The following is a 19891-nucleotide window of genomic DNA, read 5'->3' as shown; positions in this document are numbered from 1 at the left end:
ATGCCATAACAATGTTGGCAAAAATGGCTCTGCAAGGGGACCCCATTGCCACACCAATTTTTTGTAAAAAGAAATCCCCATTAAATAATATGAGGTTATTTCTTAATACAATATCTAGTAAGGTTTCTATCAAATAAATTTCTCGGTGCTCAGCTCCCTTCGTAACCAAAAACTCGGAGACCCAACTAACCCCCATATCTTGGGGAATTACCATGTAAAAATCCTTGACATCCACTGTAAGGTAATTATAATTTTTATAATACTGGAGTTTATTCAGTTCTTCAAGGAAACTCCAAGAATCACGGCACATTTGTTTCTCTGAAATTAAATACTTTTTAGTATATTGTCTATAAATTTCACAGAAGGGGTCTATATTATATCATCGAATGCTTAAAAAAGCGAACGCTGATTGATCGACCTGATTTAAGCGAAAGCTTACAATCACGAACTGTCAGATCAGCGATTTTTTTCCCAGGGAAAAAAATCGCTGATCCAAAACACATACACACAACACAAGCACACCAAACAAACAGAAATCCACACACATACACCTAAAATCTGATACCTAACCCTACACTAAACTATGCACACACCACTAACTACCCACTTACCTTAACCCAAACCCTAACCCTAAGGTCCGTCACTATCGCACACTCACCTCACCCACTCCCTAACCCTAACTCACTTAAATCCGCCCTAACCCTCATGTCCACTCAATCGCACACACACCTAACCCGAGCCCTAAACCTAACTCACCTAAATCACCCTAACACTCACATCCACACAATCGCACACTTACCTGAATCCAACCGGTAGCTTTCCACCATAACACTGAAAATACTGAAGCAACAGAAACGGACAACAGAATTCTTTCCCTAGGAAAAAATTTGAGTTTCTGCTACTTCGATATTTTGCAGTTTCGCGAAAATAAGTTCGATCAATCAGCGTTTGCTTTTTTAAGCATTCGAGGATATAATATAGACCCTGACAGAAGCATATGTGATAGATTGCCTCCTATTAACAATAAGTTGGAGGGGTGGGTTGTCAAGATTTTTATGGATTTTTAGGATTCCAAAAATCACTGGAATGCAAGAGGCTAAAACATTCAAATAATTGAACATGTTGATGTATATGGTAGCCTCCATAAAAAAGTTCATTAATATGGGCTCTTATTCTTCTATATGAGCCAGTCAACTCATTCAAAGAAACCTTCTCATAATTACCAGTATTAAGTATAGACATCATTCTATAAATATAATCACCCTCATCCATAAAAACCAACCCGCCCCCCCTAACAAGTTTCATAACCCAAACCTTTCGTGTTCTCAAATCTGTCAGCATATCCCTTTCCACTTTAGTTAAATTATTAGCATTAGTAACAGAATTCAAACTTGAAAGGTTAGTTCTGAAACCTAACTCACATATTTTCTCAAAAAGAGACAAGTTTGGATGCAGTGGGGGGTTGTACAAGCTGGCAATTTTAAAAACATTATTAGGATCATTGTTATAGTCACTTCTAAGTCCCATGAACAAATTAAGGTTTAATTTCATTATATATACCTTTAACTCCAGTAGTGTCCCTGGAAAGTCAGCTCTTGATGAGGGAACAAACGTGAGACCTTTGGCCAAAAGTTGAACTAAATCGGGAGCCACTCCATACGATGACAAATTATATATATGGAAATCGCCTTCCACATTCATGAGGATATCTGGTTTTGGAGGCATAATATTTAAGTCAAAGTCCAGGTAATTTATTTCCATTTGTGATACCGTTTTTGCGAACATTGGTTCTGTACTTGCTGATGCTTGTTGTTCTGTTGGCCCTTCCCCTTGTTCAACCGAAAACCCTGATTGGATTATTCAGGCTGTGAATATTGTCTGTGGTTGGATCCATCCCTCTGTTTGTTTTGTTGACTCAAACGATCACTTCGGCTTACAGCTTCTGCATAAGTTTCCTCGTTGGCACCTGTTGGTGTGGGGGAGTGGCCATTACCTTCATTCACAATGTTATTATTGTCACCAGAACCATCACCATTATTAATATTAATATATGCAAGTCCCCAGACCTGTGATGATGGAGGAGGTGGGTATGCAGTCCCATTCAAGTAATCTACCCTGTCACGCTCAAGTTTTTTAAATTTTATTCCATCGTATCTTTTCCACGGAAGCTTCAATAATTGAAAAGACAAGGCAGAAATCGTACTTATAGCGGAAAAAGTCAACATGTTTTTTAATGTCCCTTTCCAACAATTCTACATCCTGTATTAACAGTTCAACTTGTAAAGTGTAGTGTTTTATTAATACATTTAGAAACTCACAACCTTGTTTATCAAAAAGTTGAAGGAGCTCTAAATGAAGTGCTGAATTTTTTACTAAGCCATTAGGGTAATGCCACTGGCAGAGCCCCTTTGGGAAATGTTGCCTTTTTACACATTCTTTTAAATAAAGTATTTCATTCTGGAAACTTCTTTATTTTAAGCATTTTATGATCGAACTGTTTAAGGTTGCTAATAATACTTTGGTGCCCGTCAGAGCCACCACCCTCTTGACCAGCATAATTGCGGTAAAAAACGTTGGAAACCAAACAGGCGGGTTCTTTTAACCAGTCTTTTAGTGAAGGAATGCTAGAACTCAGACCCACTTGCTCTAACGATAAATCATATTGCTGAATTTGTTGGTATTTCATTAAACTCATTCCTATTGCAAAAAGTAGCCACATTCGCAGGAATCCTCACATTACCTTCTATATTGGCAACTGTTCCCAAGTTGGTTACCAAATTAGCTGCCATAGAAGGGACAGGATTAGTAATGACTGTAGGAGGTAGAGAGGAAAACATACTAGTAGACATGCTGCTTACGTTACAAGATGCCGCAACACCCATGGGCCCAATACAACTGCTAGTACTTGAGTCGAATTTGGCTGCCAACTCGTCTACACATTGAGAAAGCCTTTGTAACAAGGCAGCCAATTTACTGTTCAGGTCCCTGCCAGAATTTGATCCAGACAGGCTCGTGGAAAAAAAGCATTTGAGAATTGGCAAACTATTCTTGATCCATGCTTAGATTACGAATCACAAATGGATAAAGATAAACTAAAACACCACCAAAAACAACCAAAACAGGTGAATAAAAAAGGATGCAGCCAAATAAAACCAAAAATTATTTATTCAAAGTAAAACTCCTGGTAAGCGCTTTCATTCAAACAGTATTCCACATGAACTTCTTCAGACAAAGTCAAAAAGTCACCTGACCGCGTTATATATATTCACCATCAAATCAATTAAGCAATCAGTAAAATAATTAAATCATTAAAATTACTTACAATTAAAGTTATAGTTATAGTTATAGAAAAACATTCAAAACTGGCAGGGATTTCTAAACAGCTAGTCTACATATAAGGACCAAATCAGATGAACTATTAAGTTACAAATAACCAAAATTTCATCTTTCCAGAGATTTCAGTTTGAGTAAGCAATCTAAGGAACAATTTTCATTTAAACCAGGGAAGGCAAAGGCATTTAGTTTAAGTTGCCAAAGTAACTCTCTCTGTTCTAATTCCAAAGACCATAGCCCCCCCCCTCCCCCAGCATTTTTGCTCAGTTGCCATGTAGTGGCATAACCAGCAACTTCAGAACCACTCTCCCAGGCTTTACTTTCAATATAATATCATTATACTGCAACCAATGCTATTCAAAAACAACACGTGGTTGACCTGTCACATTGGTATTCATTGTGCAGTGTGGATGAAGTGACCATAAGTGAGTGTAAAAGTTACAGAGTGCAAGGTGATCATATATATTAGGTTGTGGTGGTAAGGTAAGTGATAATGTTGGAAATTTGTGACTGACAGTAGAGTGTTTGTTGGGTGTAGGTATGAGTTTTTATGTGTATTTACCGGGATGATGTTTTGCTGGAACTGGTTATGGTGAGGTAGAAATGTTGCCTTGTATGAGGATATGCCTATTACCTCACATTTGTGTGACTGTGGAGCTAGTGGATATAAGGTAAGGATATGGGGCATTATAATGAATAAGGTTGGGAGTTGTGGGGTGGCATAATGGTTAAAGTGTTTACCTCACAGACAGGAGGTACAGGGTTTGATTCTTCCCAAGGGTAAATTGGCTAGGATTAAAATGATCCAAAACAGCAATTAGCCTAGTATAAACTGTTGGTTGAATATGAGCTACATCTTTTAACTTAAAGGAAATGAGAAGTTGAGGTGGTCTTTATTTATTACTCACGCATGTGTCTCTGTGCCTTGTTGTTTCCAGAGTATATCTGGTCAGTTATTTCTAGTTTGCAGTTAAGGTTTTATATAATTTAGGTAACAAATGAGAGGCTATGGTCTGGCCTTGTCAGATGTACCAATTAACAAGCGATGTTACAAGATTTCAGGGTTTAATGCATTAAATTTTGTGGCATGCATGTACCTAAAAATAGGTAGGTATGTCACAGTTACGTTTGTATCATATAATCAGTCTTGCTCAGTAATAGGCCCTGCAAAGTCTAGTCTTTACACACCTATGTGCACATGCATATCACATGCAAATTGTGCAAATTCACAGAGAGGTCATCAGGAGTCAGTGAGTGCCACCAACTAAGGCTGGGGCTGCATTTAATTTTGGGGACTTTTACTGCCCCAGCTACCAGTATCTTGAAATGTTTGTACTTTACAATATTGAAAGTGCTGCCAGAGGAAGGGCATAATGTTCAGAGAGGGAATATCTGAGCCTAGAGGTTCAAGCCTTGTTTACAAAAAAAAAAAGAAAAGGAAAAATGTAATTATACCAGTTGGACAGTTTGCTGAGACTGCTTTGCAGCAATTAGGTACACTTGTGGGCAGTTAGTATGTTTTGGATAAAGAAATATGGTGAACATGCTTATATAAAACTATGTTCTGCATTTTCTTAAATGTTTTGTTTTACTACATCATAGCAGTTAGTGGTGCAATTAGTGGTAGTTAGTGGTGCAATTACCTTAGCATGCCAAACCGTATAACAATCCAAGCACCCTCTAGCTTGGCAGTGTCAGATCCCTCTTTGACCCCTCTATTTCTTTCAAGTAGTCAGAGCCCTATGTTCCCATGCCTCCTGTTTATAGTTGAAATCTTCTGCTTATAAAGTCTGCCAGTCAGCAAAATTGCACCTCCTACTTCCTTAATTATCATAGAGTTCATTGGAGTACTCTGCATACCACCCCCCCTGCTGGCAGACTAACCTTTTTGTCAGTTGTCTTCTTCCATTTCCACTGGTGTGCTTGTGATTGCGTCTTGTGATGCTTCACCCGGTGGTATAACAGTAGTTAACATCCCTTCTTCCAACAACTGGGTTATTCCCCTTTCCCACTGAAAATCTGCCTTTTCATGTTATATTATTAATTGTCATGGACCGGCTCATTGACATGCCATATGGCCTTCCTAGCTCAGGTATGCAATGACAACCCTACTGTCCTAATAATTTGCATAGTTTTCTTTAGTGCATAAAAGCTGCAATTATGGACTGACATTAGGATAAAGACAAGGATGTTAAGGAACTTTCTGAAATCATAATGGTGCTTAATAAGCATCTTTATGACAGCAAAATGGTGCTTAACAAAATTTTGGTAAGTGTCCCTAAGTACTTCTAAGCTCTAGTCTTGAGGTAGATCATTAACAGCTGTCAGCAGTAACCACGGAAAAAATATCAAATACATTAGCAGAAGAAATCTAGACAAAGCCTAAAATAATGGGGGATAAAGGCCCCAAAATAGCATCAGATTCTAAATGTTGCTCTTATAAATTTAGAAAGTTGTTAGAATAATAGGATGCTTGTTAGCATTTATTTGTTGAAGGATATGAAATCCTAAACTCATATGTCTTGTCATTATTTAGTGACTTCAGTCCTTTAGTGACTCTCCTGAAAACTACATATTTTATGAGGAACAGACCAAAAAATATGAGGCAAAGTCTGGACAGTCTGCGAAAATCTGGACAGTTGATAGCTATGATCAGGAAGCCTATAAGGCTTTAAAATATATTTAAATACTCATGTAGCCACTGAATTAAGTATTTAGTCATGTTGTAAAGGTCTGTATGCCTCCTGCCATTATTCTGTGGTGGCTGCTCTTTGTGTGGCAGAGGTAAGTTGGTACAGCTTTCAAAGCTATAAAACACTTAGTAGTCCTACACTTTATTTTACTATTGTAATACATGAGAGCAGATAAAATTCCATGCACTCTAAAGAATTGTGATCAAGTTTCTCAGTCATAACCTTTGTTATGCAGTCTCGTTATGGATGTCAAGACGGTGAATTTCTAGGCATCCATATCTTGAAAACATAAGCGGGTTATGATCAGAGATGTGATCATAATCCAAAATATTTAAAAGCACAACTGCCTGGTTCAGCTATAGCACCGCCAGCTGCTGGGCAGAATGTTGACTGTTCACATTACATCAGGGGCAGTACAGCAGTGTAGCATTTGGGCTACTGTTCCTCAGCTTCAAGGCTCTAATCTGACTTCAGGATAATATCTGGTTAAAGTTTTTTGCTCGCTCATTAATCTCATGGGATTCCTCTAAATGCTCCCCTTTATTTTAGAAGCTGTTTGGCTATTCTAAAAAAAGGACTTCTGGTTGGTATTATGGAGCCTTTCCCCTAAGGTTATGCCTTTGAGATGTTCTGGTGCATTTACCTGACTAACACAATAAAATATATGAAATAAATAAGCTATGCCTTCTTAGCATTACAGTAGTGACTGTTTTGATGCAGAACAGACAATGCATCACTGCCCATAGCAATTAATTTCCTAATCCTATTGTGTAAGTCCCAGGCACATCACAAAACACTGTCTCTGTTGCAAAGTCATGCTTTGCACCGTATAACCCAGTGCTTCAGAAATTCACCCCAATTTTTGTTATAAAGAAGCATCGCCCTTTGCAGTTTCATTTGTACTAGTATGATTGCTTTTGCTAGGGTGAGTATTACACAATACATGTACAGGTTTGTATATATGTATATGTACGTATATGTGTGTGTGTGTATATATATATATATATATATATATATATATATATATATATATATATATATATATATATGGTTCTACCTCACTTCAACGACACGCCGGAACATCGACAGGGAAATCGCGAGCCCCAGAAGATCGACAGTGCAGAAGACCGACGCGACGGGACCTAGAAGATCGACAAGCAGAAGACCGACCCGACGGATGAAAGCACCGACGCCGAGGATGCCGAAATGGGAAAAGGCTGTGTAAGTATGCGGTAGTGACGGACGTTAGGGTGCGAGTAAGGTAAGTGTGGATAGGGTGGGTTAAGTGAGTTAGGGTTAGGAGCGGGTCAGGTAAGTGTGCGGTAGTGATTGTGTTTGGGTTAGGGGCGGATAAGTGAGTTAGGGTTAGGAGCGGGTCAGGTAAGTGTGCGGTAGTGATTGTGTTTGGGTTAGGGCGGGATAAGTGAGCTAGGGTTAGGAGCGGGTCAGGTAAGTGTGTAGTGACGGACCTTAGGGTTAGGGTTGTAGGTAGTTGTGTATGTGAGGTTTAGTGTGGGTTTGTAGGGATTTTGGTGTGCTTGTGTTGTGTATGTGGTTTTTGGACGGGGAATGTGTTTTGTTTGTTGATTGTGGTGTGTGAAGTGTATGAGGTTTCGTGTTTGTGTACCGTCGGTTATTTCGTTGTCGGGCATGTGGGATTTCATGTTTTTGTACTGTCGGTTATGTGGTTTCGGTTATTGCGTTGTCGGTGTTTTGGTGTTTCGTTTATGTGAGGTAGAACCATATATATATATATGGGTTCACTATGAAATCTCGAAATACTGAAATCCCAAATTTCAGTATTTCGAAATTACATAGCCGAAACCTTAAAATCCCGAAAACCCATAACCGCGAAACTCAGAATCCCGAATCTACACTACACAGAGAGCACACACATAAACATACACACAACTTCCCTCTACAAGCACACAGACAAACCTACACCACATATAAGCAGGAGGGTAAGCCCCACTGCACCCCCCTACTTATATATACTAACTCCGAGATTGCACGATTAGACACACAGAGTACATCACACCCAAACATTTTACAGTCCCTCGCACACACATCACAGTCACAACACACACTGACATACACTAAAGCCCCTAACCAACACACTTACACATATATACATAGCCGAACTAACACCTAACCATTCACACACCACAACACCAGAAGCGCTAATTCAAAATCTCCGTACTTCAGGATTTTGAATTTTGCGCTTCTGGTGTTTCGGGATTTCAAGGCTTCGGTGTTATAATTTCGAAATACTGAAATTCTGGATTTCAGTATTTCAACATTATGAAGGGAACCCATAAATATATATATATATATATATATATATATATATATATATATATATATATATATATATATATATCATAATGTACAGCCAATTTTTGTGGAGTGTGGCACTGGACATCTGCAATTTGTATTTAAAAATTCAATTTATTGCTCTGATGCTGTAAGTGGGAAAACTCAATGCTGTCAGCTGCAGAGTGCGCAGTACATCTTTATTTGTTCTTGTTGCAAACTTTGCAGTATAAAATTTGCATTCAAGAATACAATTTGCTTTAAATTACTATACCACAACTACATTCCTTAGAAATGATCAGTTTCAGCTGATGAAACTACATGGCTATATTTGGTCAAGCAGCCCAGAGCTTTAAGTAGGTTTTAATAATTGTTCTTTTTAAAAAAATATGTTGAAATATACATAAAATACTTTATTTTACTACATGTATAAAACAAGACTTTTAGCTTCCTTTTTGTGTATTTGTAAAATATTCCATCTTTATTTCTAATGGATTGGCATTTTCTGAATGTTTTTGTTATTTACTTTTGGCTAGGAAGTGTTGAATATATGCAGTGATGGGTTATGTCTTGTGTCCTGCCATTTCTTTATTATGGATATGAACAAATACATTTCTGGTATTCCATTGTTATTGTGTCCTGAGTACTGTTCAGTGTTCAATGCCAAATGTCCTAAGAACATTTCCAAGCCAATAGGTTTTTCATTGTTAAAGATGCAATTATTCCAGTAGAATAAAACTCTGTAGAGTGTAAACACTTAAAGACCAGTACATCGAATCATTTTTGCTTCACTCACCATATTGTGCATGTAGGAAACTAATGAACTAAAACTAAGCATTTTGTTTTCTACAGGTGATATTCAGATTGGTATGGTAGATAAAAAAGGGCAGCTAGAAGTTGAAGTCATCAGAGCAAGAGGTCTCATTCAAAAACCTGGATCCAAATCTACTCCTGGTAAGATGTAGTTTTCTTACAGATTTTCACATGGCAGGCATTCATTATAGCAGTAGAGACATTGACTGGATTATAATCTCATTTTAAAGTTTTGATGTATGTCATTTTTATTCTTTGAGAAAATGTTTTTAATGTTTATAACAATAGTGTAGTTTGTGAATCAGATACCTCTCAACTGTACAGATTTTCGCCTCATATTTGTTGGTCTGTTTTTCATAAAATTGTGATTTTCTGGCAAATTAATAGCAAATAATTAAAAATTGAAGTTAGAGAATAATGACAGATGTTTGAATTTCAGACTTCATACACTTCAGAACATTCATGCTAATGCACAACCTAGTCTTCTACTGATTTTCTAAGTTTGTAAGAGCAGTATTTAAAAAATTCACTCTTTTTGGGCCTTTGTCCCACTTTTGGTTATGGCTTTGTCCAGATTTCTTGCTCTGAGAGGTTGTGATGCATGTACTGGTTGTTTGATGAAAATACAAGTCCTTCTGTTATTTATATTAGCAGACATTATCTGCTCAAAAGTATCACTAGCTCCTTCCAGAAGTTTACAAAGTTACTAGAAGTTTCCAGAAATAACAGAGTTCAAGTGCTGTAATTTTATTAATTGCTGTGTCTGAAACATTGTGATATTGACAGTCAAGGGTAGGCAAATGTGTACGCCTTCCAATAAAGTGAATCAAATTTAGCATGTGGCTGCACAATTTTAAATGTTATGAATGTCAATTATAATTGTAACTGCATTTATAATTGCAGATCTTATGTTTGCAGAAGATGGAAAATTAATTTTCTAAATGTCTCCTTATGACTCACATCCTTGTATTTCTTGCTTACCTTTATGCACATGACAGTTTTATAGGAAGTTATCCAGTTCAGGGGGGGGGGGGTCATATTAAAATCTCCAGGTTTGCTGCTTCTCATTGTACCAGTGATACTTGTTTGAGGTCATTTTCCATACATTTTTAAAAAAAGATTTCAAGACTAAGATAGAGGAACAGTTGTCTGTAAGCAGTGCAGTTTTGATTTCCCAACCAATGCAGAAAATCAGAGAAACGTTGTATTGCTCATAGTTTTACTGTGTTATGTTTAGTGGATTGTACCTCTGAGTGCTGCATTTTAAAAATATATATTTTCCTGTGTCACCAGTGAGCTTCTAAATTCAAGGGCACCACCTACCCAGCTTTGACAAGGATGTGTACCTATATACCAAGACTAGTGTTTCCTTCATACATTCAGCAGGTCATTTAGGACAGCGCCTGCATATCAAGTACCATTTGTTGACAGTGTAGTCAAGAATACAAGCCCTACGCACAGACAAGACTAAAGATTCTTCAACGTGACGGAGGAATTTCACATTTCTGTACAAGAAAGTACTTTAGTACTGTAGACTTTGGTTGTCAGAGTCAGCAGTCATTGATATTAATAGTTAAAAAAAAAATGACAGTCAGTATTTCCAGACAATGCACTTTTTGTTATAAACAGCTCAAAGATAAAATAAGTTTGGAATGAATATTTTTTACACAAAAGTGATCAGTAGTTTTGTTTGATGACACAGCTTGCTGCCAAGTGCTGTGGTGGTTAATATGCTTCAGGTGTGTCAGGGAGTATACCAAGGTAATGTCCGCAGCATGACGATGCGGCTTTGGGATTCTGTCTCACATTTCAAGTATATCTGCTATAGTTCTTACTTATTGTCACTTCTTGTGAGTGATTTACACTTTTATGTGCATGGGATTACTTTAGGTACTTTGCTTTTCTCCTGCCTCTCCAAGACATACTGCTTTATTGCCTTTTTCTAAGCTGTCAATATGATTTGATTTACCTGTGTCATTGTGGTCAAGATCATGGATAAAATGGCATATTAAAGTGATCAGCTCACATACCCATTTAACAAAGAAATTAATCTTTCATTTTATTCTACTTTTGGAAATTTTGTTTAAGAAAATGTTGTCATTCTTCACACCTAAATGTAGGTTAATTGCACAGGTTGTAGTGGTAAACAGCATCTGACAAAGGTGTCGATGACTCAAAGTTTCTGATGAGTAAGAAGAGAATAATACCTGCTGTTCTGAGCATGTGTCAATAATCACAAAAATATCTATTCCCTGTGACCAGTGGCAGACTCCACATAAAAGTAATGTGAGCACTTCCAGAAGGCAGTACTCTTTTACAATGGATGAACTGATGCAGACTCCTGTAAGTCCAGAGAATGCTGCTCTCTGATGCAGCCTTCTCAATTTACTTCATTTGTTTACCTAGTCATGGCAAGGAAACACTTCTTTTGATCATTCCAGTATAACTAGTGTGCAAGCATAATCTTGTAGTTTAGCAAACAGGATAAAGACTATGAGCTGAAATGTTTGGTTTGAGTACCTTACTCACCCCTTGCAATCTATGTGACTCGAAAAATCATTTAAGTAAGGCGTGCACACAGGTCACTTATGAAGAGAGGCACTACTGTGTAATGGGCTTACCCAAGTGAATGAATGGAATAGTGCTTGGATGTGTATCATGTCAGCCTCATACCACATATCTCACATCAGTGATTAATACACAGTTAATTTAGCTCCATGCCGTAGAGGGTTAAGACCAAACTTTGACCCAGATGGTCTGGGTTCAATTAGTGGCTCAGAACTGGAAGAACTGATGAAGAAGAGTGGAAGAATGTGGCCAGTACTGTTTTACCCATCCTCTGGGAGTGAGTAGGTCCAGTCTGCTGTGGCATTGTCACAGTGAAGCTGCAGTGCAAGATGCACCTGGCTTTCCCAAGCTAGAGTATGCAGTAGTCTTTAGGAGGGTGTGTGTACAGGATCTACAAGACCAGCTGGAAGAAAAAAATAGCAGGCCCTTGCACAAGTGGCCGTGCGTGCCAGTCTTCTGAGTGGGAATGTATACCTTCAACACATTACCCAAATGGCTGCCTGGATGATAGTTACCCACAATTGGCTCCTGCCCCAGGGTTGTAGGAGGGGAACAGATGGGATAATCATTCACTAGTGCTGATAGCTTACCACCATAAGGGATAAAGTACTTTAAAATGATTGATGGTCCATGTCTCTTTGGTAATATGAATCAAGGATTTTTCTTATGGCTGATTTTAACTAAACCTGGTTTGTTTATGCACCTTTATTCAATATCAAATCATGACTGGTTTCTCTATCGCTATAGGACTAGGTATGCAAAAAGATGAATCATGTGGCTAACTTCCACAGAGTAAGCAGAATGTGCAGTGACTGTGTTGTGAGGAGGTCTGGATAGTTCATTTGAAGTGCAGTGTAGGAATGTTTCTTCTCGGTTCATATATTTATGGTAAGTGTCAGGCTGGCTGCCCTTGTGGGACATTTTTAGCATTGCTAATTTCTCTTTTTGTGCTTGAATTATCCTATTCCATCTGGTTAGAGACTGGTCTTACCCATCCTGTGGTCAGTAATTATATATTAACCCTAATGAGAATAACTGGGACCATATCCTAGATAATTTGAGAGTACCCATCTAGGAGTTGTATCTGTCCATTAGTCATACAGGGGGCAGTCCTAAAGTAAAGTTTCTGTTTCCCATCCATATGTCTAATTTGCACTTGAAAATAGACAGTGGTAAGCTTTGTTTTATGTAGATGGGGAGTCTGTTCCACAGCAGCAGTATCCTCTGTGAAATATAACTGTCCTGCCAAACTGTTCTGTTGAGGTTGCAGAAGAGGCTTAGATCCCTAGACTGAATACTTCTGATGCCATTTGACTTACAGATGTGCAGTAAACCCATCAGTAATGGATCAGAGGATACCTGTCCAGAGACAGGTCACCTCTTAACAGTCTGTAGGATACTGAGTATAGTGACAAGGCTTTGGGTTGGCCTATGTAGGACATGTTGTTTAGGCCTTGAATCATTTTAGTAAGGTATCTGCCTAGGCATTCCAGTTGTTCCATGTGTTTGGACAGATACATGTCAAAGGGGCATTATATTCAATGACTGGCCTAATCAGGGCTTAGTAAAGGGGGACTGTGACATCCCTGGATCTAGACACAATCCCTTTGTTTATAAGCTCTGCAGTATGCCTTCTTACAACAATGGACACATGTTGGTAAAAAGTTAGTTGGTTCTCCTGCCGTTAAGTCATAGTCATATCCTGACAAGTTTAATAATGCTACAGCCAAGGCACTCTTTCACGTGTAGAATTTTGCTGTGTGGGTGAAAAGTGGAAACAAAGACTAAATTACTAACATTAAAAGTAGTTGTGATGTGGTGCCAAGAATGTAGATAAACTGCTAACAATGCAACAATAATGCATATATACTTTTGATGACATGCTAAGAGTGTGGAGAAAGTAAAAAAATCTATGAAGTGTATCCCAAATTCATGTTTTATTACAACCTTTATATGAGGCTACTATTAGGAGAAAAAAATGAGTTTATGTTCGTTCCACACTTACTTGCACTAACCTCACTGAATACCACACACTGATGGCACATGCAATTGACCTCTCAAACCACATAAAGAAAATATTTTTTTTGTAGGATGGTAAGCCCCCCCCCATGCCCTCCTCTTACCTTGACATCTTAATAACTGTAAACACACGCGCACACATACACACACACACACACACACACACATACACACACACACACACACACACACACATGCTAGAAGTCTAAACCTCAAAATGCACTCTCTCGAGGCACTCCTAAAAATGGAGAACATCGATATCTCTGCTGTAACTGAGACCTGGTTCAAGGCTCCAGAGAGCACCCCTGCAATACCAGACTACAATTCTTACCACACTTTTCGGCCACAAAACCAAGACTGAATCACTAAAGGTGGAGGAGTGTCCATATTCACCAAGGATATTCACACCTACAGGTTAGTTGCCCAACACAATGCATCTGAAATTCTCCAGATGCAACTAACACTAGGTAAGACTGCAATCCAAATTGTAGCTTGCTACAGATCCCCCACCATGCCCCAAGATTCTCAGTACACCTTTCTAAACATACTGGAAAATATTAAGATACAACAAAACACCCTAATACTGGTGAGTTCAACTACCCTGCCATTAATTGGGAAAACTACTCGGGTACCAACTCCTTTTCCCAACGGCTCTTGGAATTAATAAATTCCAACACCCTGGATCAACTAATCCATTGTCCGACCAGGGGCTCCAGTATCCTAGACCTGGTCATTACCAACATGGGAGATGGATGCTCCACACCAGTGGTCACCCCCTCATTGGTCAGGTCTGACCATAAGCACATCACCCTTGACATCCACATCCCACCCCCACCCCCAGTAAGGAAACCTCCTTAACAAAACTTCTCCAAAGCCAACTTCATGCTACTGAAGTCAGAAGTGACAAACGTCACAACACCCACGCAGATGGGATCTGGAAGTTCGACTGCAGAATCCTACACTAAGGCACTGTACGAGCACATCCACTCGTGTATGAATTGTGCCATCCCAAATAGAACCAAGATGCTCTTCTCTAAAAAAAAGGAAGCCAATCTGGTGTACTATAAACAAACTATACAACAGAAGGAAGGAACTGTTGCAGAAAAGAGGAAAACCCCAGGATGCAAAAAAACTCCCACAACAGCCTCAGTAAGAAGCTGAGATCCCTCATAAAATCCTCAAAAGCTAGTTACAAAAGTAAAATTGCCAAAGATTCCGAAGACAACAACAAGGCATTCTATAGTTATGTCAAGAATCTAAATGGCAATGCTCAGATCTGCTCTGAGCTACAACAGAATGGCATTAAATATACTGATCCCAAGGATATTGCCAAATATCGTGGCAGATCGATTTAGTGCCAACTTCACCCCCCTCTCACCCCCTAAAGGGCCCATCTCAATACCAAAAGATTGCCAAATTCCTATAATCATGGCCACACAGGTAGAAACCGCACTCTTCAAAGCTAAGAATACAGCATCCATGGGACCAGATGACATCCCAGGCTGTGTACTACATGAACAACAAAATGAATTGGCACCTCACCTAAGTGTCATGTTTAATCATAGCCTCACCTCAGGCTTTGTGCCCACTGAGTGGCGCACAGCTACAGTTATCCCGCTCCACAAGGGAGGATCTGCCTTGGATCCCGGGAACTACTGTCCCATCAGTCTGACAAGCCTGATATGCAAGGGCATGGAATGCATTATCATGGAACTTATTAACAAAGACATTGGCAACCTTCAAACACTGGACCCCACCCAGTTTGGGTTTGTGAAGAGCCAATCTTGTCTCCTGAATCTGATTGACTTCTTTGAATCAGTCTCCAGAGCTGTGGATGAGGGTAAGGCGGTCCACACAGCCTATCTGGACCTCGCCAAGGCCTTTGACACCATCCCCCACTCTGGAATCATAGATAAACTTACTAAACTGGGCATAAATCCATACTTCACTCGATGGGTTGCCAACTGGCTTACTGACAGAACCCAGACTGTAAAAGTAGCTGACTCCAAATCCAGCTCCAGACAAGTGACAAGTGGAGTACCTCAGGGTTCAGTCCTGGGACCACTCTTGTTTGGCATCTACTTCTCTGAAGTACAGGCCAACACTAAAGGACTCTGGCTAACAAAGTTTGCAGATTACTGCAAACTGGGAGCCATTATTGAATCCCCAAATGATGCGGATATTCTGCAAAAGGGCCTTACAGAAACAGATGCCTGGTGCCAGAGCCATGGGCTCAAGCTTAATGCCAAGAAATGTATAGTTATCCCCTTTGGAAAAAAACATGTACCCAAGAATTACCACATAGGTGGCAGGACACTAAACATCAAAAGTGTGATGAGAGACTTCCTGTGTCCCGTGGTCTCACTTTCGATAACCGCATCGCTACAACAGTCAGAAAATTCTTCTATGTGGCACACCTCATCACTAAGGGCCTTTCATCCAGAAAAAAGGAAGTCATTGTCCCACTGTACTCATCCCTCATTAGACCCATTATAGAGTATAATGCCCCATTTGGTATGTACCTCACAAGACATCTGCAACAGCTGGAAAGGCCACAGAAATACCTCACTAAAAGAATCACAGGCCAAAAGCAGATGCCATATGCTGACCGTCTAAAAAAACTCCAGCTATACTCTGTGGCATATCGTCTACTCAGAGGCGATCTCTGCTTAACATACAAGGCCATGTCAAACCCTGAGCTGTTAGGCATACTCCAATTAAAGAAATCCCGATCCCTCAGAGCCACATGCTCCAGGGATCTAAACCTTGTCATCACAATGAACAAAACATGCTGGAGGGATAGGTTCCTGACCCAGAGACTCCCCATACTCTGGAATAGACTGCCCATACATGTCAAGCAGAGCGCCTCATTGGCCCTCTTCAAAAGGAACCTTGATGATTGGATGGGAGATGGGAAATTCACCCCAGGGATCATGTCAGTCGCCCTGCTAGACAGGGGTTATGAGAAGTAAATATTGTGGGAAGAAATATCCAGGGAATTGTTATGGCTAGGCTTGCATAGGCCCTAGGGCTGATAGCCTAGTACCAACCTATGAACCTATGAACACACACACACACATGTGCATAGATCCACTGTTTTTGCATTCACTGGCAAACAAGCTTCTCCCATCTGATCTAACACACCCACATGCTCTCAACAAAAGATCTCCCATTTAAACACGGTCTTACATACAATCATTTTCCAGTCTAGTGTAGAACAAGACAGTCTCACACCCAACAATCTCACACTCATGCACACATAAAGAAACTTCCACAAGGACGTGAATCAATGAAGCTCTCCAGTGATTCTCCTTTCAATAAAAGTGTTCTTTCAATGGAATGGAATGAATGCAACCCATCAATCTGTATACAAGTCACATTTCAATTCACTGGTAGCCACAGAATCACTCTTAATTGTCAGTTTTTCAAGATTCAGCAGGAGTTTATTTACAAATAAAATTCATGTCATGCTCTTCTTGGCAAAACAGGCAGAAATATAATACGGAAATGAAATGTATACTTTAAAATAATACTTACACCTTTTTGGAAAATGACAGTTCAGGATGGATTCATTTCCATGCAACACAATCCATACAGAGAGTTTATCAAAGCTGTCCCAGAAAGAAATCCAAAACTCATTAAGTATTTCCCTTTAGCACCTTCACAATGTTAAGATGTCATAATTCCCAAGTAAGGAAGATTCCCAACAGCTTGAATCAAAAGTGATACAAACTCCAAAGGTGCAACAGTCTTCATCTGATTTTTCTTTGCCATATAGCAGCTCCATTCTGCTAAAGATGTCTTCTTCTACTTACAAATGTTGGGGACCCTTTCCCAAAACTCACTGTAGTATTAGAGGTAAAGTATATATACATATGGTTCCCATTCAGAAGCCTGAAACATCATAAGCCTGAAAATCAAAATCCTGAAACCAAAAGCCTGAAAATTCAGAATCCTGAAAACTCAAAATCCTGAAAGCCCAAAATCCTGAAAGACCAAAATCCTGAAACTCAAAATCCTGAAAACACAAATAATGCTAATATGTCACTATAAAGACACTAATATCTACCAACTGACCCTGACCCTAACCCTAACCCTAAGGTCCGTCACTATCACACACTCACCTGACCCGCGCCCTAACCCTAACTCACTTAAACCGCCCTAACCCCAATATATGTCACTATTGCATACATGCCTAACCTGCGCCCTAACCCTAACTCACTTAAACCGCCCCTAACCCTAAAATAAAACCAACCACACTTACCTGACCCCAACGCATGACCTAACACCACAGGGCTAACAATAGCAAAGCCACAATGACATCAGTATGTCTATTTTGTGTTTTCAGGATTTTGAGTTTCAGGATTTTGGTCTTTCAGGATTTTGGTCTTTCAGGATTTTGAGTTTTCAGGATTCTGAATTTTCAGGCTTTTGGTTTCAGGATTTTGATTTTCAGGCTTATGATGTTTCAGGCTTCTGAATGGGAACCATATATATATATATATATATATATATATATATATATATATATATATATATATATGGATAGATAGATATATATACACACACTCACATTCACACTCACACACACTCACTCACACACACACACACACACACACACACACAGGCTCCCTGCCTGTAAAGTTTGTATCTGTTGTCAGTAATACTCTGTGGTGTACAACAATCCTTTTGTCTGGACTTGTTTACCTTTCCCAGTGTTTTAAACTGACAAAACACCATGATACATGAGCCCCCCCCAACGTACAGCCATGACATTTAGTGCCCACAAATGAGGAGTACAGGAGATAATATGTAAGAGTAGTTAATTTTATAGCCAAATGTTTGTACTCAATTGCTGAATATCTCTGCTCAGAGTTACGAATACAGCAAAATTGATGTTCTTTCCCTTCAACAACCTATGCCCTTGCTGCTCCTAATTCATCTTCAGAATCGCCTGTAAACACTGTGATCTGTATGAAGAAACTGGACTAAAAGGATAGGTTCATAAAAAACATGCTCTTCAAATTCTTAAATGCTTGGCCTGTCTGTCATGCCTACTTGACCTATAAGTTGGATATCAAGCAATTTGTTATGAAACTATTATTTTAGGTGATGTTAATATTAACTGGCAAAACCTAACAACTAACTCCCCAACAACCAGCATAAACCACTATAACTCCTCTCAACTCATCCCTGCATTAATTAAATATGACAAAGCTTCAACAATGGCTCCATCCTTGGCTGGATTCTAGTAACAGACCCTACTAAATATACTCAGTCAGGTACTCTGCCAAACATACTAAGTGACGATCTTCCACCCTGTACAAATAGAATAGGTTCTCATAGAACTAAAGAACAACAATACATAATCACCAGCAACCTATCAATTTTTAACCAAGACTCATTCAGAAATATAGTAAAATGGGGCTGTTCCAATAAATATCCACTTCAAACTGCAACCAAAATCTATACTTTATCGAAAGTAAAGCCAACCTAATTAACAGTCAATAATCCTCCCCCTCCTTAACATTAAAACATGCAAATAATTATCTAACTAATCTGTCTTCTCCCACAGCTAAGTCCCTCCCCCAAGCTCCATCTAGTAAATCCACAATTTTTACACTTCAACCTGTGTCCACCATCACTATAAACAAAAACTCCTACATAAACTAAAACCTTGCTCTACCTCATCAGACAATCTTCCCGCAGAATAGAAGAATATCTTAAGCTTGCTGGAGAAGCCATAGGGTATCCTGTCAGCATAGTCAACAACAGCTCCATCACATAATCCCATGTCCTAGTACTATGGAAAAAAGTATTTTATCATCCCTCCTCAAAAAGGATGTAACTCCAGTGAAGTATCTAACTGCCATGCTATTTCTGTTCTCTCCTCTCTTTCTGAAATTCTTGAAAAAATGTGTTCATAAGGAATTACTTATACATCTTACACAAAGCAGATATCTTCCACCAGCTCAACACAGCTTTTGGCCAGCCCATAGTACCACATCTTCCTTGCTGAATCCTTCACAGAAATTGTTAATTCAGCAAGAGATTCTAGAAAACGCATCTCAGCATAGTCCTAGATCTGTCAAAGGCATTTGATACTGTTTCTTTCTCTAAACTACTAAGTACACTTTCTAGCATAGGGCTTT

General features: G+C 39.1%; 1 protein-coding gene across 21 annotated transcripts in view; it reads left to right on the top strand.

The window, feature by feature from the left end:
• The window catches only part of LOC122806573 (regulating synaptic membrane exocytosis protein 1-like), a 3343889-nt gene that overhangs the window by 3292930 nt on the left and 31068 nt on the right, over positions 1-19891 (top strand). For all 21 annotated transcript variants that reach the window (XM_044077123.1, XM_044077214.1, XM_044077165.1 and 18 more), the window contains one exon: positions 9192-9293. In XM_044077123.1, the coding sequence (XP_043933058.1) occupies positions 9192-9293 (102 nt within the window). The remainder of the gene's footprint in view (positions 1-9191; positions 9294-19891) is intronic.

This window comes from Protopterus annectens, chromosome 1.part1 (genome assembly GCF_019279795.1).
Source record: "Protopterus annectens isolate FY-2018-M chromosome 1.part1, PAN1.0, whole genome shotgun sequence".
Lineage (NCBI taxonomy): Eukaryota > Metazoa > Chordata > Ceratodontiformes > Protopteridae > Protopterus > Protopterus annectens.
Note: the sequence above shows the minus strand (reverse complement) of the source record. Positions and strands in the feature narration are given on the sequence as shown.